General features: G+C 53.0%; 1 protein-coding gene across 16 annotated transcripts in view; it reads left to right on the top strand.

Moving 5' to 3' along the window:
• The window catches only part of SUN1 (Sad1 and UNC84 domain containing 1), a 47,168-nt gene extending 20,741 nt beyond the window's left edge, over positions 1–26,427 (top strand). For 6 of the 16 annotated variants that reach the window (XM_061402398.1, XM_061402390.1, XM_061402391.1 and 3 more), the window contains 19 exons: positions 1,107–1,133; positions 1,239–1,415; positions 7,223–7,408; positions 7,858–7,941; positions 8,129–8,275; positions 9,361–9,459; positions 9,971–10,064; positions 10,926–10,984; positions 11,136–11,281; positions 12,027–12,203; positions 12,886–12,972; positions 14,008–14,051; positions 16,118–16,253; positions 17,945–18,199; positions 18,737–18,821; positions 21,164–21,279; positions 22,374–22,541; positions 24,229–24,321; positions 24,675–26,427. In XM_061402398.1, coding sequence (XP_061258382.1) covers positions 1,107–1,133; positions 1,239–1,415; positions 7,223–7,408; positions 7,858–7,941; positions 8,129–8,275; positions 9,361–9,459; positions 9,971–10,064; positions 10,926–10,984; positions 11,136–11,281; positions 12,027–12,203; positions 12,886–12,972; positions 14,008–14,051; positions 16,118–16,253; positions 17,945–18,199; positions 18,737–18,821; positions 21,164–21,279; positions 22,374–22,541; positions 24,229–24,321; positions 24,675–24,788 — 2,294 coding nt within the window. In that variant the 3' untranslated portion in view covers positions 24,789–26,427. The other 10 variants (XM_061402388.1, XM_061402389.1, XM_061402396.1 and 7 more) reach the window with 10 other exon arrangements.
• Positions 26,428–26,449: the final 22 nt, after the last annotated feature.

The raw sequence follows: 26,449 nt of genomic DNA, 5'->3' as shown, positions 1-26,449 counted from the left end.
GTGACTGTGAGACGGGGGTGTGAGCATGTGAGATGGGGTTTGTGACTGAGACGGGGGTGTGAGCATGTGAGAGGAGTGTAACTGTGAGACGGGGTGTGTGAGCATGAGACGGGGATATGTGACTGTGAGATGTGTAAGCATGTGAGACGGGGTAGTGTAACTGTGAGACGGGGGTGTGTGACTGTGAGATGGGGGTAAGTGTGAGATGGGGTGTGTGACTGTGAGGCGGGGTGAGCATGTGAGACTGTGAGATGTGACTGTGAGATGGGGGGTGTAAGCATGTGAGATGGGTGTGACTGTGAGACGGGGGTGTGTGAGCATGTGAGACGGGGGTGTGAGCATGTGAGATGAGGATGTGTGACTGAGATGGGTGTGTGTGTGAGCATGTGAGACGGGGGGCGTGACTGTGAGACGGGGGTGTGAGCATGTGAGACGAGGGGATGTGACTGTGAGACGGGGATATGTGACTGTGAGACAGGAATATGTGATTATGAGACGGGGGGTGTGACTGTGAGACGGTGTGTGAGCATGTGAGACAGGGGTATGTGTCTGAGACGGGGGTGTGTGACTGTGAGATGGGTGTTTTGAGCATGTGAGATGAGGGGTGTGTGACTGTGTGAGATGGGGTGTGTGTGAGTGTAACATGGAGGGTGTGTGAGCATATGAGATGGGTGTGTGATTGTGTGTGAGAGGAGGGAGGGGTGTGTTCGCATGTGTGTGAGATGGGAGGGTGGTATGTGTGAGATGATGTGTGAGTGTGTGAGAGATGGGGGTGTGTGTGAAATGCGTGTGAGGGCGTGTGTCAGTGTGTGTGAGATGGGGGGTGTGAGTGTGTGTAAGAGGAGGGAGGGGTGTGTAAGCGTGTGAGACAGAGTGTGCGTAGGCATTTTCCCCAGAGGTGCACTTTCTCCTGGAGTGGAGAGCAGCCGTCTGCAGGCGCCTCAGGAAGCTGCGTTAAGTGCGGGCTTGTGGGGAGTCGGTCTTGGCCAGGCCGTGACCAGGCCGTGAGGCTCGCTCATGAACCATGGTGACCTTTACTTTTGCTTGTGTGCATCTTGTCCTGTTTTGATCATTTTGGCTCAACAGCAAAAAAATGTGTTTTTTAGGTCTTGACGATGACGGAGATCTTAAAGGTAATTATTTTCCTCTTTTTCTTCCCCACATTTCTCAGGGTGGAGGTTTTAGTTAGGTGTCTTCAGATTGTAACAAGCAGGTTCCATCTCTTTTGCAAACTCCAGGTGGGAATAAAGCCGCCATTCAGGGAAACGGCGAGGTGGCCGCAGAGGCGGCCGGGAGCAACGGCTACACGTGCAGCGAGTGCAGCCTCCTCGCGGAGCGCAAGGGCGCGCTCACCGCCTGCTCTGCAGCCCGTGGCCCGGTCTCTAGGATCTACTCCAGGGACAGGCATCAGAAACGTAAGTCTTGCTCTTTTAAAAGTGAGGGGAAGAGTTCACGTCCAAATACTAGCTATTTCATTTTCTTCTTACCAGCCTTGTCTTAAGGTCTCATGGTCTGCACTGTTTTACCATAGACTGGAGCTCAAAGTTATCCTTTAAGAGATGCACCAGTGAGCTCTGTTCCTCCTCCTCCTCTCCCAGCCTGCGTTTGATGTGGTGGGTCTCGTACCTAGGAGTGTTTTGAGAGTCGGTCCGTTTGAACTTCAGCGTAAGCAGGAGAAACCCTGTTCCGAGTGGACCTGCAGGGCTGTGCGATCCGTGCAGACGCACTCTTCCTTCCTAAGGGCCACAGGCTCCAGGTGCCTCAGGAGGCGGCGGGCCGCAGGCCATCTCTGGTCTCTGTGGGTCACCGTCCTGACCACGGGGACAGCCCACTAGAGCACGGGAGTGCTAGGTGGCACATGGCACACCAGCCTTTTTGGGAGGGCAGCAGGTACAGCAGAGGGTCTTACGGGGCCACTGCTGACTGGCAAAGGGAGGCCCTTGGGCCCCCGTGTGCCTGCTTTATCGATTCTGATCAGTACCTGGCCAGAGAGAGTCGGCGTCTTCCAGGTCCCCACGGAGAACACAGCTACAGAGGCTCCTCTGGGAGCCGCCTGGTCGAGGGGCCCCTCCAGCAGCTTCACAGCCGCTGTGATCGCTCTTCGCCTTCAGGTGTGGGAGGCTGGGAGCCCTTGACTTGAAACATGCGTTGCCATGTTCCCAACCCCTTGGTCCAGTGTCTGTGTGATCTGAGTGCTGGTCTGCTTGTCAGGGCTGGGGGACACGCCGTGCAGGCGGACAGGGTTGGGAGGGGACAGTGCTGGGGGGCGGGCGGCGCCCCTGTGCTCGTCTCGCCATGAAGGAGAAAGGCCCCAGGCTGACTCTCAGTTCCATTTCCGCACCTTATCCTGTGGCTGGGCGCTCTGTTTTGCCATTTGCTGTGTTCCTGCCCTCGTCAGGGCTGCCAAACAGTGGGGACGCTGTGAGGGGAAGGGCAGGGAATTGGTCCCGGGGTCATGTGTGGGTGCCTCAGAGACCCGCGTCCCGCGCTCTCACACTGCCCAGGGCTCTGCACCGTGACCTCCCCAGCCCTCAGAGCAGCCCCCCGGGACGGCTGTGCCCCTTGTCGTGGTCAATGTTAGCACCATCACCCCCGTCGTACAGACCAGGAAACAGGTTCACCCAGCTTCAGACACCTGCTGGCGAGTGACAGAGCCTGGGCCTGGCCCCCGAGCCACTGGTCCTTTGGGAGTCCCTTGGGGCTGGGGCCCGGGCCTCACACTTGATGTGCTGCATGTCGGGCATTGAGGCTGCATTTGAAGGTCGCCGTTGCTGTGTGGAGTGCACCGCCCTCCTTAGGGTGAAAGTCACCCCACATGCTGCCCTCGGCATCGCCTGTCTGTGGTCGTGTCTGACGCTCGCCCTTGGCTGCGTCTCTGTCGCTGGCAGCCAGCCACTTGTCCTGACAGCTGGGGATGGTGGCCTGAGCCCCCTGCGCCACAGGTGGGGTCTTCAGAGGGAGCTTCTGGATACTCACCCCACTTCCTGCTTAAGTTGGTCTTGAGTATTTTGGGGAGAAAACCAGTTACGGATACTTGGGGCTTCTGTTCTTACTGTGCTCCTTGTTTTAGATCATACAGTGCTCTGTAGAGCCAGTGCCAACTTACTACCTTTGAAAAAAATTTGTTCCTAATTATTTGAGTGAAACATGTATCAAAGAACTTTTGAAAACTTGAGAGGTGTGCAAGGAAGAAAACTAGCATAACTTGTAACTTGTACCCGGAGGCCCTTCTCTCTGTTGTGTGGTTTAGGTCACACTGTGTGGAATCTGTCATATGAGCATATTTACTCAAAATACGCGTAATAATCATAAGTTAACCCCACCCCAAGAGTTTCTTTTTTTTTCTTACATTCTTATTGGGAAATCTTTAAGTAGCGCAGATAAGTTCAGTCCCCTCCCTGTTCCTCCTCGGTCCCTGCCTGGTATCCCTTCTGGAGGGACCTTCACCCTCACCCTGAATCTCCTGCTGTTTTAAGGAGGTGAAAGTCACATAGATCAGATCAGATCAGTCACTCAGTCGTGTCCGACTCTTCGTGACCCCATGAATGCAGCATGCCAGGCCTCCCTGTCCATCACCAGCTCCCGGAGTTCACTCAGACTCACGTCCAATTGAGTCAGTGATGGCATCCAGCCATCTCATCCTCTGTCGTCCCCTTCTCCTCTTGCCCCCCAATCCCTCCAGCATCAGAGTTTTTTCCAATGTGTCAACTCTTCGCATGAGGTGGCCAAAGTACTGGAGTTTCAGCTTTAGCATCATTCCTTCCAAAGAAATCCCAGGGCTGATCTCCTTCAGAATGGACTAGTTGGATCTCCTTGCAGTCCAAGGGACTCTCAAGAGTCTTCTTCAACACCACAGTTCAAAAGCATCAATTCTTCGGTGCTCAGGCTTCTTCACAAATCCCTTATGATTATACAGTGGAAGTGAGAAATAGATTTAAGGGCCTAGATCTGATAGATAGAGTGCCTGATGAGCTATGGAATGAGGTTCGTGACATTGTACAGGAGACAGGGTTCAAGACCATCCCCATGGAAAAGAAATGCAAAAAAGCAAAATGGCTGTCTGGGGAGGCCTTACAAATAGCTGTGAAAGGAAGAGAAGCGAAAAGCAAAGGAGAAAAGGAAAGATATAAGCATCTGAATGCAGAGTTCCAAAGAATAGCAAGAAGAGTTAAGAAAGCCTTCCTCAGCGATCAATGCAAAGAAATAGAGGAAAACAACAGAATGGGAAAGACTAGAGATCTCTTCAAGAAAATTAGAGATACCAAGGGAACATTTCATGCAAAGATGGGGTCGATAAAGGACAGAAATGGTATGGACCTAACAGAAGCAGAAGATATTAAGAAGAGGTGGCAAGAAGGCACAGAAGAACTGTACAAAAAAGATCTTCATGACCAAGATAATCACAATGGTGTGATCACTCACCTAGAGCCAGACATCCTGGAATGTGAAGTCAAGTGGGCCTTAGAAAGCATCACTACAAACAAAGCTAGTGGAGGTGATGGAATTCCAGTTGAGCTATTCCAAATCCTGAAAGATGATGCTGTGAAAGTGCTGCACTCAATATGCCAGCAAATTTGGAAAACTCAGCAGTGGCCACAGGACTGGAAAAGGTCAGTTTTCATTCCAATCCCAAAGAAAGGCAATGCCAAAGAATGCTCAAACTACCCCACAATTGCAGTCATCTCACACGCTAGTAAAGTAATGCTCAAAATTCTCCAAGCCAGGCTTCAGCAATATGTGAACCATGAACTTCCTGATGTTCAAGCTGGTTTTAGAAAAGGCAGAGGAACCAGAGATCAAATTGCCAACATCCGCTGGATCATGGAAAAAGCAAGAAAGTCACATAACATGAACATAACTGTCTACCATTTTGGAGTATCATTTCAGCGTGTGTAACTGCCTAAGTTTCGCTTTCATGTTCCTGCGGAGACATGGAGTGGTTTTGTCTTTGCTTCCAGTAGGTGGTTTTAGAGGCTGTTCCATTTTAAACGGTAGCTGCCATGAACTTAGATTCTTTTGATGCCTAATGTTGCATTTATGGTTGTATCGGAATTTGTTTAGTTGGCATGGAGGTGGACATTCAGGCTTTGCTGTTTGTACACTTCTACAAACTGTGTTTTCTTTGGGTGTGTGTGAGTTCGTGCACAAGCCTTCAGGGTAGGCAGGCCCGAAGCAGCACAGCTGTGTTACACGCCGTGCGTCTTGCCTGAGCCGTGCAGTTTCTGAGTCTGAAACCTGATTTAGGTTGAGTGCGTTGTAGAAAAACTATGATTTTCTGGGCTCCATCGAAAAGGCCTTAAAAGCCTTGCACATGCTTTCCTTGGACATTGAGCAGTGTTCAACAGAGCAGGATGCTAAGACTCGCGCACATGAGCAGATTCAGTTCTGCCCTGAGGATCGGTGTCTGCGCGAGAAGCCTGTGGTGTTGGAGATGTGGAGATCGCTCTGCCAGGACTTGCTCCTGTGTGCCCGCTGGCCCCTCAGGCCTGCCTGGCCCCCGGGCTGACCCCACAGGAGGACTCAGGGAACTGAAAACTGAGGCTTCTGTGTTCTTTCTCTTGCCTAAGGCGATGCGTCTGTTCTCCAGTAGCAGGTGTAAACCTAGGAAAGAAGGATGGATGAATGGATGGAAAGTCATTCCTTTGAAAATTTATCGGTTGTCTCAATTGCTTTGAGCAGAACTTTGTTTCTTGAACCAGGCCTAGTCTTTAGAGAAGGAAGGACAGAATGGCTATGCTTCTGGGAGAGGGGCAGGTGACTTCAGGATCGGAGGGCTGTGGCCCTGAGCAGCTGAGGTTGAAGTGGATGGCGTGGCTCGGCCTCTGCAGAGCAGCTGAGATGCTGCTGGCCGGCTTTGAGAAGGAGCAGCTCTGACTGAGCCTGTCCTCTGCAGAAACAAAGTCAGCAGTTAAATATACTTAAAAACTGTTGCAGCTGGCAGCTTCTGAATCACCCTCATCGCCGCTGAAGACAGGTTGTGTATAGCGTCAGTCTACATAGACTGTTCCCACTGGCCTCCCAGCAGACTGCCCAGGACCGCTCTCCCGCGTGGCCAGCTGAGGGCCCCATTCATGTTCTCTCGCTAAGTAGGAGTCTCTTATTTTTGTTCTTTTAAATGTTGCCAATTGATGAATGAAAAATGGATTTTGGTATTTTTGATAATCAGTGAAACAGGCCATGGATTAACCTGCTCATTGATTTTTTTTCTATTTTTACCAATCTCTGTATAAAGTTTACACTGTGGTGTCAAACACAGAGGCATGTGAGTGGAGGAGCACAAAGCTGACCTGACGGGGGTTTCTGGTCCCAGGTTTTTTTTTTTTTTTGGTTCATACCTCCATTTCACAAGTAGCCTACTGCTTTACTCAGGCCATGTGGGGAGAGGATTGGAGCTCTGACCTTATTTCTCCTAAATCACTCGCGCTCAGATCCCTCCAGTCCCCGTGGCTTCATGCGTGTGCCCTGGCCTCACAGAGCTGAGTGGGGGTGCATGGATGGGGCTGCTTCTCCCTGCTCCCGGCGGGCCCATCTCCAGGCCGCCCTGTGGTTGTCACGGAGCAGGAACGAGCCTCATTCTTCAGGTGCCACTCAGTGAAGAAACTTTTTTAGTGATAGAAATTTCTAGCCACTGTGACTTGTAGACGCCGCCCTGCATGATGTAGGTTCCGGAGGCTGCAGTGTCTGTCCTGACGTGCTAGGTGCTGCGGAAAGGAAGCCACGGCCGGGCAGGCGCCCTCCACCAGGCGCCCGTGGTTCACGGAGCCTCAGTGTCCGCGGCAGGGTCTCGTCCCCTGCTGCATGAGCTGTCGGAGCGCCTGTGAGGGGCTGCTCCTCTCCGAGGGGCTTCTTGCGGCTGCTAGTGCAGTGGGCTTGCTGGGCCAGAGGGCGGGGCAGACGCCCTTTGCTGGCTCCTGAAGGCGGCGGTGTTCTCAGAGCCCGTGTTCACCGCAGCCGGACAGACACGCGTGGTGCTGCCAGTGCCCTCGGGGACGGCTGGTTTGCGGCTCTGCCGAGCAGGGCCCCACTTAAAAGCGGGTTCCAGGGAATGCCCTGGCTGTCCAGTGGTTAAGACCGTGAGTCTTCACTGCCCAGGTTGAGAGTTCCTGGTTGGGGAACCAAGATCCCACAAGCTGCATGGCATGGCCAAAAAAAGGTGGGTCCCTCCTTAGCTGAAGCGTGTCGCCCTGCCTTGCCGGAAGAGTGACTGCTCATGGTCTCTCAGCAGGCCGCGCCGCCGGCTGCGGGGATGGCATCTGGTCGTTGGCCGTGCGCACCTCGGCGTCCTGTGCCTCCTTCTTGGTGCAACTTTTCCAAGTGGTTTTAATGAAGCTCAATTATGCATCAGAAAATTACAAATTGAAAAGTTGTGAATCAAAAAGCTATGAGTCAGAAAGCCATGAATCAAAAGGTATTTAAATAATTTTTTCCTCCTTTTTCCACCAAATCGAGCACTTTCAAGGTGGAAAAAACACTCCTCCCCACGCGACGCTTCCCTCACGCCCTCTCCTTGACCTGTGCGGCCTTTCTCTCTCTCTGTTGCTTTCAGCCTTGCTCTGCACCTCTCTGTCTCTGCAGTTCTGGGTGTTTCCTGGATGTCGATCAGCATTTAAACAGTAAATAAAAAGTTAATACGCTCATTTTTTTATTCTTATGACCTTTTTAAAGTAAAAAAAATTACTTGAATAGCATTTAGAATGATGTTTCAAGAGTGACCGAAGCAGGCCCACCGTGTGTGCTGGCGGGCATGTCTGGGCAGGCGGCCCCCCGCCCCTCGGTGCCCTGCAGCGCCGCGTCGGGCTCAGCCCCTTGGCGCCCTGCAGAGCCCGTCCGGCTCAGCCCCTCTCGCCTGTGTTGCAGCTCATTCCAGTCACTGTGGGAGGATGGACGCGAGCGTGCGCCTGGCTGAGGATGGCCACCTCCGTGCAAACGGGGCGTCGCTGTGTAAGTATGGCAGGCCGTGGGGGCCCGCGGCCCTCAGGCCGGGAGCCGGCAGCACCGGCGGCACTGGCTGGGACTTTGCGTGAATTGAGTTTCCTGCTCGTTTCAAATGGCCGTTGCTGCGCACCATTGAGATCAACAGGGTGTGTATGTCCATCTGTCCGATTAACTGCTTGTCCCACCCCTGCAGGCGACGAGTGTAAGGGGAGGAAGCACCTGGAAACGCACGTCAGCACCCGCTCGAGGCCAGGAGGGCTGGCAGGGACCCTGGGGCTCGCCCTGTCCCGCGCAGGTTGTCTGGCGCTTTTGCCTTGTAGCTCTGACGTCTCTGTCGTGAGTTAGTGTCACGAGTGCTCCTTGTTTACTGTTTCTTTGTGCTTGAAATGCAAGGGCTCAGTGAAACTGACGGGAGAGTGGTAACTTTGGTTTAAAATATGGAGACTATCATTCTTGAAAAGCTTCTCTGCAAGTGTATCTAGTGTAAATGAAGCGTGTGGAGAGGAGCACATTCGAGGTGAACTGAGCGACTGAGAAGAGGCCGGGCCCTGGGTGCGCGCTGTCACCCGGGACTCGGGGCCGGGCCGGAGCCTGTGCGGCCCACGCGGCAGAGACGGCCGTGCTTCCAGCTCGTGCCTGCCAGCCTCTTGGCAGAGGGGCGCTAGTCTTTTTAAAAAGCTGAACTTCAAAAATTTTTGTCTCTCATTGTTAATTAAAAAACATAAAGCTGTAGATTAAAAAAGAAAGATAAGCCTCTAACACCATGTGTCTTTACACATCAGCTGAGTTGGAATCACTTAACATTTTCGGGAGTCAACACACAAATGCTGTGTGAGTGTTTAACTTCCACGGTTAACCTTAAAAAACGGGAACAGTTGATTTCACAAGCAGCTTCCTGCCTTAGATACGGTGTGACGTTGGGCATAAAGTTTGTTGTGTTTTGTTCTGTCACCCAGTGGGGCTGCTGGTTTGATTCCAAGATATTCTTCACCAGTGTGGGAAGATTTTCATTCCGGTGTCTGAGTAGCCATTGTCTCACCCAGAGCCTATTAGCTGCTGGCACGCATGGCGTTTACTTCCTTTACGTGACTGCAGTGCCTTTCTGGTACACGTTCTGCCCGCAGCCACTGCACACGTGTGCGGGGCAGCTGCCAGCCAGCCCCGCAGGCTGATGAGAAGCCTCTGCGTTTTGTGTCCTGCGTGTCCGTGGGCAGGAGGGAAAACTGTCGCGACCCGGGGCAGGGGCCTCATGAGTCAGTGTCAGCGTCCTGCTTGGGCCTAACCAGCCAGTGGCTGTTCTGAGGGGAGGCTGTGGGCTCCGACGTGCGGGTGCGGGTGTGGTGCAGACGGGCGCTGTCCGCTGCTGCCCCGGGACCAGGGCTGGTGTCTGAAGGCGCCTCTCCTGCCTCGTCCTCTCCGGCACAGGTCAGCTCTCGGGGCAGGCGCTGCACAGGGCCGGAGCCGCAGGATGGCGTGTGTCCCGGACGCTGCTGTCGGTGCTCTGCTTGGCCACGGCCGCCCCAGGTGCTTACTTTGCCTTCGGTGTTAGCGCTTCTGGGCTTTTGGCGGCTGAGCACCTGCAGTGAACTGCTCACCTAACCAAGTGGGCGTCTCGTGTGCGCTTCCCGTGCTTCTGTCCTTCGTGTGCATGCTCTGCCCTCTGTTAGAGATGCCCCCAGTCCTGTGGTTTTAGCTGCATGGGCAGTCTTTGTTTCTCGGAGTTCGGGGTTCTGTGTGAGTCCAGCTGCTTGCTTCTGCTGTACTTGCGAGCGCATGGACTTCGTGTTCCCTTTTGTGTCTTGTGTACAACATGTTGCTTTGTGGCTTATTTATGTTCCTGTTTGAGTTATGGGTATTCCTGCTGTGGTGACTAAGCATCATCCTATATACTTCATCCCTGACTTCATCTTGATAGACTTTCGAGTGTCTGTTAACACATTTCCTGTGGTTCTGGCCTATCTTCACAAAACTGGTCCTTTAGGGATTTGCTCTTCGTAAAAACTCTCCACAGGACCTTTGGTGTTTTCTCTTCTAGGGAAGGCAGCGTCTGAGGTGTTCTGGTGGCTCGGGATTGGATGGTACCAGTTTGTGACTTTGATCTCTTGGTTGAATGTGTTTCTTCTTACAAGGTAAGGAAGCCGATGCCATGTCAGCTGGGTGTTTTAAAGAGCTGATTTTGTGCTGATTTCATGATCTCATTTGACTTAACCATTTTATATTTTGTAAAGTGCTTTCATATTCTTAAATGATTGCTCAAGCCACTCCTGTGCAAGGGAAAAGGCAGGTGTTGTCAAGGAGACCAGTGTGCGGAGGTTGAGCAGCGCGTCCTGGAGCACACGGCTGGGAGGGTGCTCAGGGCTAGGCCCGGGCCCCTGGCTCCCTCTCTGGTGCACTCACCCTGGCACCAGGGTGCCCCCGTGGGCCAGTGCCCACGGCCCCTGAGCGCCCTCCTGTGCACCCAGCCCAGCGTGTTGGCAGTTAATGACCTGTTGGCTTGTTCCGGTGGGCCCTGAGGACAGCCCCACGTGGGCAGGCTCTCTTGTAGCACCTACTGACCTTGTGCACAAAGCTGGCTGCACTTCTTGGCCTGTGCACTTCCCATTTAAAATGAGAGCTGCTGCTGCTAAGTCACTTCAGTCGTGTCCGACTCTGTGCGACCCCATAGACAGCAGCCCACCAGGCTTCCCCATCCCTGGGATTCTCCAGGCAAGAACACTGGACTGGGTTGCCATTTCCTTCTCCAATGCGTGAAAGTGAAAAGTGAAAGTGAAGTCGCTCAGTCGTGTGCGACTCTGGCGACCCCATGGACTGCAGCCTACCAGGCTCCTCCATCCATGGGATTTTCCAGGCAAGAGTACTGGAGTGGGGTGCCATTGCCTTCTCCAAAATGAGAGCAGGGGGTATGTTTTGTATAAAATTACCTAGCGAGGGCAGACAGTATGGTGAGCCCTGCTTTTCGCTTTTCCCAAGTTATATCTTTTCATTCCTAGGTGCCTTCGAAATATTTGCAAGTTTTTAATCTTGCTCATTCCACTGTTACTTTTACTAGGTAAGTACAATTTAACTTTGTTATCTTACATGACTAGTATGTACACATGCACATGTATGTGAATTAGTGAAAAAACAGAGCATTTAAATGTCTGCCATTTGAAGACCAGCGTGTGCACAGGTGTGTACGGGTGCTTTTTCTCTGCTTTCAGCTGCAGGTGTTTTGTTGTGGGGCCAGGGTGACATCTTTTCACTCCTGCCTCTGTTAAACTGGACCCACAGCCACAGAGTGCAGAGAGTGGATGACCACGGGACCACGCTCACACCTGCTGCCTCCCACCCCAACCAGCCTCTGCAGGTAATCAGTCAGGAGACCCGCTTCCCTGGCAGTGCCAGTCTGTCCTCCCAAGCGAGTTCTGCTTTCCTTGTAAACGACAGGGCAGTTCAGCTGGGCTCCTTCCCTGTTCCCGAAACAGTTCAACTAATGCATACAGGCACACCTCAAGTACTGTGTTAGCTCCAGTATCACGCGGATTTTCTGGTTTCCTGGTGCACGTGAAAGCCGTGTTCACCTTATGGTGCTTGACATGTACGACAGCATTACGTTTGAAAAAACAGCGTACAGACCTTAACTGAAAATACTTCACTGTTAACAAATGTTAACCATCGTCTAAGCCCTTAATGAATCATATAATGTTTTTGCTGGTGGAGAGTTTGAAATACTTTGAGAATTACCCAAGTGTGATACAGACACAGGGGAGCACGGGCTCCTCTGTGTAGTTAGGAAGGTGCGTGGACAGAACCTTCGCTTGTGAAAATGCAGTGCCTGTGACGTTCATTGGAGTTGTGTATTTCAATTCATCTCATCATTTAGTTCATTTTCACTTAAAAAGTTTTCATTACTTTGGAAAATGTAGAAAGCATAAAGCAGAAAATAAAAACCGCCCATAGGCTGCCATGTAAAGGAACTCACTGAAGAGGAACGTCTTTCTGTCTTTTCCTTCGGGCTGTGTGAGTTGTAGTTGGCGTTCTCCTGTAGCGCTCTGCTTGCTGTCTGGACTTGTCCTGTCTTTTTGTCTCCTTTGGAACCTCTTACTCTCCAGGTTGGCGATGAAGCCTTCCACTGGCATCGGATGAGTGAGGTGGAGAGGCAGGTGGCCACATTGTCGGGACAGTGTCACAGGCACGATGAAAAGCTGGGACAGCTGGTGGCTTTGCTCCAGAAGCTACAGGCTCGGGTGGACCGGGCGGACAGCAGCAGTGAAGGGGGGTCACCCCCGGTGAGGAGTGTGGGGCGGGGGCAGCGTCTCAAGGGGGCTGGTGCTGGTGGGCTCCTGGGCTCCACAGTGACACCAGGGGGTTCTCAGGCACAGGGAGAAGGTGGACCCTGCGGTGGGGCGCTGCAGGGAGGGCAGTGGGTCCTTGGCCTGCCGTGGCCGGTGCTGTGGTGCTCCTGCCACTCCCGAGGAGAAGCCCCATCTGAGGACAGGGTGGGGCAGGCAGAGAGGCCTGTGGGTGTCGCCCAGGATGGGGCGCAGGCTGCAGCTGGACACATGGCTGTCCCTGGCCTGCATTTTATTTCATGAGTGGATTGAACACAGTTGCACGAAACTTTACTATCACTGAACTGAAAATTTGCTCAAAGCTGTTACTTAAAATATCTCAAGATCATGAGATAGTTAAGAGCAGCTACTAGTCCTTATGGAACCATGAGCTTTTATATATATATATGTTTCATGTCTCATCTGTTTGGTTCTCAAAGAAAGAATTGTCAGTCCGTTTTCCTCAAAACCACCGTAGGGCAGGTTTCAGATGTCTGAACTTAGACCCAGAGAGGACGTCCTCCCTGCGGGGTGCTGTGGCGGGCTGTGCTGTGGAGGAACGGCGTGGCCTGGCTGACAGGTTTGGGCTTATTTGGTGCTTAATTTTCTCTGCCATTTTTCATTCATTTTCCCTTTCAAGACTGACTATGTGACGCTTCACCAAGAGCATGAATTGCGCATCTCCAGCCTGGAAGATGTACTTGGAGAACTGACAGAAAGATCTGAGGTATTCATGCACTTGATCTTTCACTTTTAGCCCCAGCAGCGCGGTTTCCTTGACAGAAGTCACCCGTCGTCGCTGTGTTCACGTCCCCAGCCTCTCTTGGAGGTGCTGCCTTAGGGCGTCTGCTGCCATCCTCTCTGAGGCTAAACAGCAGTATTTCTGCCTGCGCCCTGAGCCCTGGGTGCTTGCGGTCTTGCTCTAGTGACTCCCACGTGTGTCCAGCTCACGGGCTCCCAGCTGTCTTTTGAGGGGAAGGGTCTGAGCCAGTTGTGGGCTGGGCAGGCTCTCCTCGCCGTCCCCCCTCTCTGCAGGGTGGTGTGTGTGGACAGGGAGAGGAGCAGCACCCTGACCCTGTGCAGAGGGATTTTCCAGGGGAAGTCCGGTCTCTTCAGGTGTCGAGGAGGCAGAGAGGGGAGGCCTGGGGGTGGCTGAAAGAGGGGTGGCCCTGCTGCTTCAGGGGAGACCATAGTTCTCGGGGTGGGGCTCACCGCAGACAGTGTCCGAGGCAGGTGGTTTACTTTGTTCATCAGTTGGAAGTTTCCGTGGCCCCCGCAGGAGAGCCCGTGGCTGTCCCACGCGTGTGTTGCTGCTGCCATGGAGCGGGGCCTCGGTCCAGTTATGACCTGTGAATGGCTGTGAACAAACCGTGTTAATGAGGCACGGCTTCGTGTGTGAATCTGCCACCTGCTTCTCCGCGCCCTGCCACATTTAAGGCACTCGCTGGGGCTGGCGGAGTCTGGCTTCATGGCCTGGGTACTGGTTACGGGAGCTGCTTAGTTTGAAAATCTGTCAAGCCGCTCCCAGGTGAACTGTGTGCCCCTCTGAATGGACAGTGTGTGTCTTTTAAAGTCTGCTGTGAAAAGTAAAGTAAACATCCCTCACCTGCCTGCCAGCAGCCAGGGATGGGCTTTAAATTAAGGGGGAGAATCCCAGATAAATGTGTGTCTGTTCCTATTTACATGTATGTAGTCATGTATGTGACTTCCTGGAAAGTTGGCGCATAACTTGTGTATTTAAACAGTTTCTCGATCGTTTTAGGCCATCCAGAAGGAGCTAGAGCAGGCCAAGCTAAGAACAGCCAGGTAGGACGTTTCACGTAATTCCTCTCCCGCCTTTGGGCTCCTCGGTGTCCCGTGGGCCGCACCGTCTCAGCACGGGGGCTGTGTCAGCTGCAGCCGCTGTCTTCCTGGGAGGTTCTCAGGGCACCTGAGGATGGAGGAGGCTGGGGGAGGCTTGTTGCCATCCACCTCCGCGCAGCACCAAAGACGCGGGGCCCTGTGTGCTCTGGGGAGCCTCCGTCCCTGGACGCGCCTTGGAGGGCCACCCCAGGCAGGGTAAGGAGCGGCCGTGGGCCGTGGGGGTGGTGGGCCTCCTGCCGGGGCCTCTGCTCACCCCGGGGCACCGCAGTACAGCCCTGGGCCCTGCTCGGCAGCCCCTTGAGGAGACCTGCCTTCCGAGCCACTGTGGCTGCGGCGCGGCTGGGCCTCCTCTGAGCCCTGGGCTTTCGGCAGTTCCGAGGGCACCGCGTTTGGTCCTCACGCCCTGCTGCCTCTCCCGCGCACGTTTACGCCCTCAGCCGTGCGGGGCTTCCCTTGCCTGCGAGCCTCACAGCTGCCTGTCTTTTTCACACGCTTGGTTTTGTCACCCTGGCTCTCCCCGCTGCTGCTACCCTTCTGTTACTCCAGTAACTCACTTGGAAGCGAACAGGTGGGGAGCTCTGACCTCCAGTCTTCCTGTCTCTGGCCCCAGTGTGTCTGTGGGTCCTGTGTCGTGATTTTAGGCCTCAGGACGGTGTGAGTGGCAGACCTTTTAACTCTCCTTCAGGGCCTTTATGTGTCAAAGCCCCTCTGACAGACCGTGCAGACCCTGCAGTGTTCACCCCCGAGGGCACTCTTGTGAGATTCTCCATGCAATGGGACCTGCCTATAAACAAGATAAATGGAACACTACCATTTCCTAACATAAAATGGCTGCATTAAAATAGGATTGTTAAAACCCCGAAACCATGCTTTTAGTTTAAGTTTTCTCTCCTAGTAGCATGAAAAATTCATTCTTGACTTTATGATGATTACCAATAAACATAGCCTCGTTTATGAGTTTATGAAGTCTTTCAGAATTTTAAGGAGATAGGGGTAGGGTTTACATATTAAATGGTGTGTAGGAGGTGCCCAGCCCCCAGTGGGTCCCGCCCCTGCCCGGGCAGTGTGTGTGGGGTGTGTGTGTGTGTGGTGTGATTGTGTGTGTGGGGTGTGTGTATTTGTGTGGTGTGCGTGTGGTGTGTGGGGTGTGATTGTGTGTGTGGGGTGTGTGTGTGGTGTGTTTGTGTGTGGTGTGTGTATGTGTGTGGTGTGTGTGTATGTGGGGGGTGTGTGTGTGTGGTGTGATTGTGTGGGGTGTGTGTTTGGGGTGTGTGTGGTGTGATTGTGTGTGGGGTGTGTGTGTGTGGGGTGTGATTGTGTGTGTGGGGTGTGTGTGTGTGTGGTGTGTGTGGTGTGATTGTGTGTGTGGGGTGTGTGTGTGTGGGGGGGGGTGTGTGTGGTGTGTGATTGTGTGTGTGTGTGGGGGGTGTGGTGTGTTTGTGGTGTGTTTGTGTGTGGTGTGTGTATGTGTGTGGTGTGTGTGTATGTGGGGGGTGTGTGTGTGTGGTGTGATTGTGTGTGTGGGGTGTGTGTTTGGGGTGTGTGGTGTGATTGTGTGTGGGGTGTGTGTGTGTGGGGTGTTTGTTTGTGTGTGGGGTGTGTGTGTGGGGTGTGATTGTGTGTGTGTGAGGGGGGGTGTGTGTGGGGTGTGTGTGTGTGTGTGTGTGTGGGGTGTGTGTGTGGGGTGTGTGTGGTGTGATTGTGTGTGTGGGGGTGTGTGTGTGTGGGGTGTGATTGTGTGTGGGTGTGTGTGTGTGTGTGGGGTGTGATTGTGTGTGTGGGGGGTGTGTGTGTGTGTGGTGTGTGATTGTGTGGGGGGGGTGTTTGTGGGGGGTGTGTGTATGTGGGGGGTGTGTGTGTGCGTGCGTGTGCGCCGACGCTGAGGTGGGAACAGTCCCTGGGCCCTTGACTTGAACCTGCCGTGTGCTGGGGGCAGGGGGAGTTGGCAGCCTCCCTCCCTGTGACGGGGCTTCTCCCTGACGGTTCTGTCTGCCTTCCTTCCCCTGCAGTGGGGCTGGCGAGGAGCAGCGCCTGCCTGCCCTGGTTGGGCGTCTGGAGCAGGAGCTGGGGCACCTGAAAGCGGACTTGTCCAGCTGGCAGCGTGGGCAGGCCGGCTGTGAGAAGGCTGAGGCCATCCGTGAGAAGGCAAGTGCCTCAGCTTTTACGTTTGTTGTGGAAAATAGAGACACTGAGTTGGTGCCTTAAGTCTTTTTAATTTCAACTTTCTTTAAAAATTTTATTTTACTATGTTTGAAGTTTTCTGAACATGTTAAATGAAATAATTAAAATACTGAGCTCCCCTCGAGTTCCCTCCACTCCAGTGACACGAAGTGTGGGTTGCCAGGCCTGCCTTCCCTCCAAGGCCGCGCCTGTGTGGAGGGGGCAGTTTGTCTGTCTGTCCCCAGAGCAGACGCTCGTGCCTCACATCCGTGCGTCAGGACATCGCGTTGGGGCCGCCCATGCTCACACAGAAGCAGAAGCCCCACGCGCAGAGCTGCGGGCGGTGAGAGCAGATGCTGCAGAGGCACAGGCTCTGCTGAGCTGGGCGGGCGGGCAGGGGACAGGTCGGTCTGTGGTGCCAGGAGCCCCGAGGCTGATGAACACCGATAAATACGTGAACAACTGTAACGGTGTACTGTTGCAGAGCACACGGCGGCTGCGGTAAAACACGACTGTTAGAGCCCTGAAGCAGTGTGTTTTTGGTTTAGTCAGTCACTAGACTCAGCCCTGGAGAAGGCAGTGGCACCCCACTCCAGTACTCTTGCCTGGAAAATCCCATGGACGGAGGAGCCTGGTCGGCTGCAGTCCATGGGGTCGCTAAGAGTCGGACACGACTGAGCGACTTCACTTTCCCTTTTCACTTTCATGCATTGGAGAAGGAAATGGAAACCCACTCCAGTGTTCTTGCCTGGAGAATCCCAGGGACGGGGGAGCCTGTTGGGCTGCCGTCTGTGGGGTCGCACAGAGTCGGACACGACTGAAGTGACTTAGCGTAGTGTAGCATAGACCCAGCCCACCCTAGCAGGCGACCTGTCTCCCTGAGTGGGCTCGCAAGTCGCATGAACACCTGCTCCTCGGTCCTCAGGTCGGTGGGGTTGTGAGCGTCCCTGCAGGGGCCTGGGGGACAGGGGCCTGCAGCCTCCTGGGGGAAGGCCCTGAGACGGTCATGGGTCGCAGAGACCTTGTCTTGAAGACAAGCAGCCCCGCTCTTGGGACCCGGGTGCAGAGGTGAAAGAGCCCACGCAGGGGCCACGGACACACGAGCAGCGTTGTGACGTTAGTGCTAAAGTGCCCTGAGGCGGGGTGGCGGCTCACACGTGTGGTAGAACATTCCAGAGTGCGCAGATGGGGAGGTCGCTGGCTGGCGGCATCACAGGAGCTGCGCTTTCCCATGTGCTTCTGCCCCGAGCTCGTTCTCTGGAGCCTGAAGAGGAGCATGTGCACACCATGGTGTCTGTAGGAACACTGCACCAGATGCTTCCTCCCTGCGTAAAGTCACGTCTGCAGTTGTGTATGGGACTGTTAGCTTCTCAGGCTGAATTTGAAGACGGGGCCCTGTTGTCTCTGCACCTCACCTGGGGCGGGGCCCCCTCCAGCCCCCTTTTTGGGCACCCAGGGCACCCAGACTTGCTTACCTCTGTCCCTGCTCCTTGAATGTATCCCAGCATCTTTGGAGGGTTCTTAAATCTTGTATGAAAGGGAAGAACTGTGTCGCGTTTCTGTCATGGGTTTTGGTCAGCTGTGTGGTCTTTCCTGGGTATCTAAGGTTATTGAAGAGTTGAAAAGATTGATCTAAAACAATAGATTCACATGATACTCACCAATGATGTTTCTAGGTGGATGTCCAGATCAGAGAGACTCTCAGACTCATATTCTCTGGGGATGAGCACGATTCTTCTGTCGACTGGCTGCTCCAGAAGCTGTCTGCTCAGTTTGTGAGCAAGGATGATGTGCAGGTTTTGCTACGAGATTTAGAGCTGCAAATCCTGAGGAACATCACGCACCACATTTCTGTGACAAGACAGATGCCGACCTCCGAAACTATAGTGTCTGCTGTGAGCGGAGCAGGCATTTCGGGAATAACAGAAGCGGTGAGTAGACGAGGAATGTTTAAGTCACATGGTGATGAAGCTGCCCATGTAGGTATTGAGCTAGCAGATGCTGATGTCTTGTTGCCTGGGCATGGTCCCTGAAGGGTGTGACGATGGTGTGGAAAGTGCTCAACTCTAAGCGGGTGTGGGGGGCAGGTTTCCTGTTGTCAGACTACTTCTTGGAAGGATTACGCTTTACACTTTATTAACCTTGTTGTCCCAAAGACTTTGTCTACCTGGGTGGCCACACCCCTTCTAGAATTACACGGAAATCCCCACAGTGCCGTCCCAGTTGCCGTCTCTGATGCTGTCCCTTGCTTGTCCACTTTTTATGGCACCAGGGGTTCTGGCTCTGAGCCTTTTGTGCCGGGTCTGAGCCTGGGTGTCTGGCTTTGGCCCTCTCGCCAAGGTCCCCGCGGTCACAAGCAGGACTCAAGTCTGGCGTTGCTGAGGCGCCCACATAGAGCTCACTGAAAGTCTGTCTCTCACTAACGTGCGAGTCTTGTCTCTGCTCCTGTGGGCGCCGCCTCTGCCCAGCAAGCACGGGTCATCGTGAACAACGCCCTGAAGCTGTACTCCCAGGACAAGACGGGCATGGTGGACTTCGCCCTGGAGTCCGGGGGTGAGTGCCCAATTCCTCCGTCAAGAGCAGGGATGGGGGCATGAGAGAGTGCGCGACGGCCTGAGGGGGGGTGGCACTCCAGGCGCACCCCTGGGGTCTGCTGGAGATGGGCCAGCTCCCCCGGAGCGCGGGCTGTGGGGGTGCGCGGCCAGATGACACGCGGCAGCAGAACCCCAGAACTACTGGTTATTCACTTACAGTCTTGTGTGTTGTAAAGTGTGTGGGTTTTTTAAAGTATAGAAGTCCACTGACTGTAGAGTATCTTTCAAACTGTCCCGGGACAGTAGTGCTCCCTGTCAGCCACGTGCAGGCCCGTTGGGGGCGTCAGGGACACAGCAGTGAATCGGACAGTCCTTGCCCCCCGGAACCTCCTCTCCAGGGGGAGACAGATGACGGAAGAATGGCCATTACCATGCCAGAAGCCACAGCTGGTGGGTAGAAAGGACGGGCACCGTTCCGGCTTCTCAGGAAGGCCTGTCGGAGGTGCTGCGTGGACGTGGCCCCGGGCCAGGTGCACTGGAAGGGCCAGCCTGTGGTTCAGCGAGGCGGCGAGCCCATGGACCTTTGTCGCCAGCCCTCGGTGACCTCCAGGACAGCACCCGGGGTCACAGGGGATGCGTGTGAAAACGGGAGTGGCGTCACGTCAGTTCAGGGAGCGTTTGGCAGCAGACGCGTTGGAGAAAATCTTGGTTTTCTGAACGTTTAGGGTCTCTCGGAGGAAGAGAGGTTCTTGGCACGCGCCAGTAACCGTGTGAGCACCTGCGGGAGGGCTGAGGGCAGCTGGCAGGGCGCTGGTGGGGCCGGGGGCCTCCCCTCACTCACCCTCGTGGGCTGTTGCTCCTGCTGGAGGCGTCCAAAAGCTGCTTGCTGTGCGGCTGGTGTTTAGAATGACTGTTTTAGAATATTTTAAGTGATTGTAGTTTTGTGTTCTGAAATTCAGTGGTTTCTGAGGAAACTTTGACAACTCAGAGACATCACATGATTTTTACCAGTTCGATGGGACCAGTAGTTGCCATGTTTTCTCAGAGGTGTAAGTCCTCACAGGTTGGTATGCCATCGATTCAGAATTCTCCTCATCCCGAGAAGGCTGAACTGAACGTTCTGGTACTGAACAAAGCATTTATTGGCTCTTCCTAAGTGAAAAAACTGAGTCACTGTATTTAAGGAGACACTTTTTTAGACGGAGAATAAGATATTTTAAAAAGAATTCAGAAGTTTGGACCGGCTGATCAGCTAGATCAAAATCACGTTATTTTCTTGTTTAAAATTCTGTCCCATGCACGCTTCTCCCATTAGGTGAGGAGCCCCGAGAGGGGCCGGGGCTATGTCTGCTGGTGTCCCCGGGGTGGTGGTGTGCATCCGGCGGAGGCGCCACTGGCTCCTAGCGGACAGACAGCTCGGGACTGCTTGGATTTATTAATCACGTACTTGTGTTCTTTTTAGTTTATTTTAGTTGATGTTTCTTCCCACACCAACTTGTTTTGACCTGCTTTGGCACCAACATCCTATCCCATGTCCTACTGAGAGGAAAATTGGACTTTTTTTTTTTTTAACACTTTTTATTATAATTATTGAGATATAATTCGTATAACAGACTTCACCATTTTCAAGTGTACAGTTGGGTGGCTTTTAGCACACTTCCCATGTTTTAACAGTTACCACTATCTGCTTCCAGAGCATTTTTGTTTATTTCCAAATAGAAATCCTGTCCTGTTGGCAGACACTTCCCATTACCCCAGCAATAGGTAGGCCATCTGAAAACTCCCCTGTCAGGTAACGCTGATGCCTGGTTAGATTCATTATTCTTTATTTTAAAATGAGAACAAAAATCCATTGAGTCACCGCCCCCATCGTGGCAGGCGGGGAGCCCGGTGTCTTCTTGGCAGTAGGACTGTGTGTCCTAAAACATTTCTCAACTGTTGACTCTGAATTTGGAAAAAGTAAAATTAAGAATGGAGGGGCTTCCCTGGTGGTCCAGTAGTTAACAATTCACCTTGCAGTGCAGGGGACACAGTTCGATCCCTCGTCTGGGACGATCCCACGCGCTGCAGAGCAGGTAAGCCTGAGCACTGCAGCCACTAAGCCTGTGCTCTGGAGCCTGCACGCCACAGCTAGAGGGCCAAGCACAGCCGAGAGTGAACCTCCCCAGTGCTGCAACTAGACCCCATCAGTCAAGTAAATATTAAAAAAGTAAGATTGGAGCTGATTTTCATGTAAGATTATTTACATGACTAGAAACGTGAGAATTTTTAGAACATTACAAACAGACCCCTGAGGTGGGAGTGATGCTGCTTCCGAAACAGTAGGATGAGGCGCTGAGTCGCGTCTGTGCTCTGCTGCAGGGGGGAGCGTCTTGAGTACCCGCTGCTCCGAGACGTACGAGACCAAGACCGCACTCATCAGCCTGTTCGGCGTGCCGCTCTGGTACTTCTCCCAGTCGCCCCGCGTGGCCATCCAGGTGAGCAGGCGTCCGGGCCACGCGTGCATGTCCTGGCCTTGAGCAGGTGGTGCCGCTGTGACTGTCTGGGGGTGTGTGTGTTCTGCTGCCACAGAGCTGCAGGCTGGAGCGTGCAAGTCCCGAGTCCACAGTCCAGGGTGTGCCTCATGCAGCAGCCCCAGACCCAGGAGCAGAGTCCCACACCTCACGGTCCCCATCACCCCCGCTCACGCAGAGGCGATTTCTGATGCCTCTGCTGGCTCTGCTTGTTTCTGGACTTGCCGCAGGCGAGGCTGCCCATGCCGTCCTGTGCTGGGCTTTACGGTCTCTCGGGGGTGTCCCCTACGGCTCAGACCCAGGCCTGTCTGAGAGGGCACAGCCTGGCTTGCCCCTGGGGAGCCTGGCCTCTCTGCAGGTAGAAAGGACCCTGCCGGGGACCCGGAGCCCCAGGCGCAGGGTGGGCGGCTGGTGCGCTTGGAGAGGCGGAGATGCACACGGGGTGCTGGGGTGGGTGGGAGGTGGTCCCGGGCGAGGGCTGCAGGGTCCTCCACCGCAGTACAAGCCCTCTCTCGCAGGGAGTGCTCCACCTCTGTTGTCTGGGGCTGTGTCCACACACAGGGCGTGAACGTGGGCTCCCCGTTCAGCCAGAGTGTGGCTGCATGCGCGCTCCGCAAATGCCAGGGGCTGCATCCTGCTGCTCTGGGCTCGGCATGCGGGGCGTGCACCCCCAGCACATAGAGCGGGTTTTGTCTGGTGGAGATTATAATCTGTCTGCGAGGTGAGAGGTGGTGACAGGTGTCGCTTGAATTGTGGTTTTCTCGTTGCTCTGGGAACAGGGTCTCTCCCTGCATCCGAGGCGCTCACAGTGCCGTGTGCCGCCCATTCCCACGGGCTCACCTGACCAGGCGCTCACCTCGTGCTGCACACGTGGCCCTTCGGGGTGAAGTCACAGATGCCTTTCCTCACTTCCTATTTCTGATCTTACTCATGACCACTTCTTACCAGCAAACATTGCGTGGTTTGTTTTTTCAGTATTAGCCCGTGTTCTCTCACCGCTCCTGTTTCAAGTGGCAGGAGCTTGCTCAGCATTAAGTATGAGTGTTGCCTCTCCGCAGCCTGACATCTACCCAGGGAACTGCTGGGCGTTCAGAGGCTCCCAGGGGTACCTGGTGGTGAGGCTGTCAATGACGATCCGCCCGACCGCCTTCACCCTGGAGCACATACCAAAGACTCTGTCGCCCACGGGCAGCATCACCAGCGCCCCCAAGGACTTTGCGGTTTACGTGAGTGCACCCGAACCCCGAGACCCCGTCTCAGCCCTCTGGGAATCTCCCAGACTGAGCCCCGAGAAGGCTGTGACGCGAGTACACTACCGGCGTCGCCCCTTGGTCCTTCCCTCTGCCCGCTGACCTCTGAGTATCCAGTAAACGTGGAGGGAGACGTTCCCAGACTTTTCCAGGGAGGGAGGCTGCGGGAGGACTCGCCTCTCGTCGCTCAGCTGTGCATTGTGTTCTGACTGCGGTGAGGACACGGTGAGGGTGCTGGGGAAAGGACACCCGGGTCCCCGCGCCCCAGACGCCACCGTGAACACTGGCGCTTCCCCTGAGCACCACAGCTGAGGGCACTCCCCGCCGTCCAGCGGGAGGCTGTGCCTCCACTGCCAGGCCCAGGCCCCAGTTGGGAACTAAGATCCCATAAGCTGCGTAGCTTGGCAAAAAAAAATGCACAGTTCGAGGCAACACCATTCATAAAATTTCACTTCCTGCCCTAAAAAGGCGAATCGACCCTAAGAATTTGTCCGTGAGCTAGCGTCAGTGTGCGCGTTTTAGCAGCGTCTGACGCCTGGACACGCTGGAGCATCACTTCCTGCCACTGCGCACTGGGCCGCTTCCCCAGAGTGCCCATCCGTGTGCCCGCCTCCCCACAGTGGTCTTCCTTCTTCAGTGACTCCCCAGAAGGACACTAGGGCAGCGTGATGTTTCGGGGGCACAAGGGGCCTTCGACTCACCGGACCGCGCGTGTTGTCAGCGTGAGGCATCCCTCGTCTCGGCTCCCTTTCTAAGTCTTTTTTTTAAATTTGCGCTAACCCGGTGGTTCTTATTTTAATCTTCATGACTGTATTGCACATGCATGTTTCCTTTTTTGTAGAGTTTAGTTTTGTCTTTATTCATTTATCTTTGGGTATCTTGGTTTCCTTATGAATATTTTAGCTTTTTAATATGAAAACATTGATCCTGAGTTGTTCTGTTACAGATACACTTCCTACTGTCCAGTCTTAATTCCATATTTAGTCACACCTGCTTATCACCTGTAATTTCTTCCATGGCATTTTTACACCTAGAAAGTCCTTTTCTCTTTTATGAAACAGACATCTAATAGTCACTTGTTTCCTACTGGTTACTTTTTTATTGCGGTAAAATACACAGAACGTAAACTTGGCATCTTAACCATCTCTGAGTGTGCAGTTCAGGGTATTAGGCACATTCATCCTGTGGAAAGCCTTCACCACCGCCCTCTCCAGAGCTCCCTCATCTTCCCAAACGGAGACGGTCTCCACAGACACCGGCTCCCGCCCCTCAGCCCCTGGCACCCACCGTCCTCTTTCTGGCAGTGAGTCGACCTCACTCTGCTGGCCTTCTCTCCTTTCCCATGCTCATCAGGTGCCCTGGGGTTCCACTTTGGAGCATGGAGGGTAACAGTGGGCCATGTGGGTGTCGAGTGTGGTCTGCTGCCTGGTCGGCTTGCCCTCTCCCAGCCTAAGTTTTCCTGATCTATATAACGGGAAAATACTGCCTGCTTCACAGGCTTTGTGGTCTGTGAGAAGCTCATAACAAAATGCCCAGCACACAGCAGGCCTTCCTGGGAGGGCCTTGTCCCTGCTTTAATGGAAGCATCATCCCCAGCCCCCACCCCACCCCATTACCACATTGTCTTTTCCCTTTATTTAGTGACTAGATGGTTCTGTTTCAGGGGTTAGAAAACGAGTATCAGGAAGAAGGGCAGCTCCTGGGACGGTTCACCTACGATCAGGAAGGGGAATCACTCCAGATGTTCGTGGCCCCGGTAAGACCTTGTGTGTCCTGCACATTCCGGGCTCCCTTGCCACAGTCCCAGCCTCGGGACCCACAGATACTTAAAGAACTGCCCACGGGGCGTGAGGGCCGGCCTCTGACAAGTGGACCCGAGCTTCCTAGCTTCTCTGTTCCTGAGTGAGCCTTTTTAGTGTGTAACTTGTTCTGCATGAGTGTGTCATACGTGATGACCTGAACTTTGTGTCCTGTGATGATGTATTTCATGTTAAAAGCTTTAATCTCCAACTTGGCTACTTAATCTCAAGTCTCATAGCTGGGGAAGTGGTAGGGCTTGGGCGTATTAATATGAAATGTGTGATTTTTTTCTTTTCCTCTCAATTACAGAAAAAACCGGAAAGAGCTTTCCAAATAGTTGAACTTCGGATTTTTTCTAACTGGGGCCATCCTGAATACACATGTCTTTACCGGTTCAGAGTTCATGGAGAGCCTGTTGAGTAAAGAGATGACTCACTGTTCTTGTACATTTTGTATATACTAGACCGCCTGGAACACTGGAATCCTTCATGGACTCAGGCAGAGTACAGCATTAAGTCACCCCTGAAATACACACGCCGACCACCGGCAGGACACGGGGTGGAGTGATGATGCGTGCTGCCCAGCCGCTCCCAGCTCGCTGCTCCGTCCCCGGGAGACACTGCACGCTGGCTCTCGGGTTCAGAGACCTGCCAGCTGCAGGTGGCCTCTGGAGATTCATCTGAATGTATGGTTCACACAGACACTTGTTTTTTGGGGGGTGGGGGGGGGCTTTGATTTTGAACATAAAACTATTTGCTTGACATCAGGAACAAAGCAAAGGAAGTTAAAAGTTTGGAGTGTTCTTGAAGCCTTGACAGCAGCCTTCACCAGCCCCTTGAAAGGGCCTTTGGGAGCAGATATGTGTTCAACCCAGCACACGTCTTTCAGGGAAGAACGGTGTCACCAAAGCTGAGAGCTGAACTCCCTGCCTTTAGGGTGAGCAGCTCCTCTGTTGGCATAAGTGGTTCTTTAATATCACCCGGTGCAAAAGTGATGAAAATGGGGTTTCCTGCTTAGTGTGCTCCCACCTCTGAGAAGGATTTTCCATCATCCATTCAGGAACCCTGGAGAGTTTCCCTTTGTTGCAGGTTTGAAGTGTGTCTGATTCGAGAGGGGATGGTCTGGATCTATACAAACATGTAAATAGAGTTCTCAGGTCTCCACTGGGCTCATCCCATCGGATTCTCCTTGCAGTTTCACTTCACACTATGAATAGGAACCAAGAAATCCAATCTTTTGGATATTTTCAGGTTTTGTCTTGAATTTTGCTGACAAGCGAACACTAACATGCTCTGTCTTTCAGAGGCTTATGTTTTTATTCCACTTATGGTTATTAAAGGAGATTGTCCTGTGTGGCAAATTCATGAAACCAGGACATTTGGTGATGTTTTTCTTACAGCAGCACTTTGTACTGGCTGTGGTTGGATTTGCCTTTTATTACGACTTGGCCATTCTCTTTGTTTTGGTTATAATTAATATTTAATATTTAGACTATTTTACTGAGCAGACTTTATAAATGAGGTATCTGCAAGGCACTTAAAGTTACAGATGTTTTACCTTAAAAATTATTTAAGTTTTATTGGGTTAAGACAGTTTTTTGGTGTACCATAAATGTATTTTCAGAAAAAGAAAATGATGGTGCTGACTGGTTTTCTGAAGAGTTTTATGTATATTGCACAACAGTCCTCAAATATACAAAACTACTTAAACTAGCCTTTTTTTCACTCTTGTTAGAATTGAAATTGATGCCTATGCAGTTAAGTTGGATAAAATGTATACACGTTTCATATATTACAGGATAAATATATAAAACAAAATTTCCTATATAAAGCTAAATTTGGGAGATGGGGTGGAAATATTTTGAATATTTATTTTTAAAGATGCTAGACAGGACTTTGTGCAATGTATTTTTGTAAATGCTTTTCAACATACTTGTCTTTGGTAGAGCTTCTTTGCTGCCACCAAATTGGTAAGACGCTACCGAAATGTTTAAATAAAGACTTTTAATTTTTAAAAGTGCATGTGACATTTCAAATGAATAATAAACAGTATGTTTCTTTTCTCTACCTGCTTCGTCTCTGCCC

The sequence above is a fragment of the Bos javanicus genome, chromosome 25 (assembly GCF_032452875.1).
Source record: "Bos javanicus breed banteng chromosome 25, ARS-OSU_banteng_1.0, whole genome shotgun sequence".
Lineage (NCBI taxonomy): Eukaryota > Metazoa > Chordata > Mammalia > Artiodactyla > Bovidae > Bos > Bos javanicus.
The sequence above is the reverse complement of the archived record's forward strand: the minus strand, read 5'-3'. Positions and strand labels throughout refer to the sequence as shown.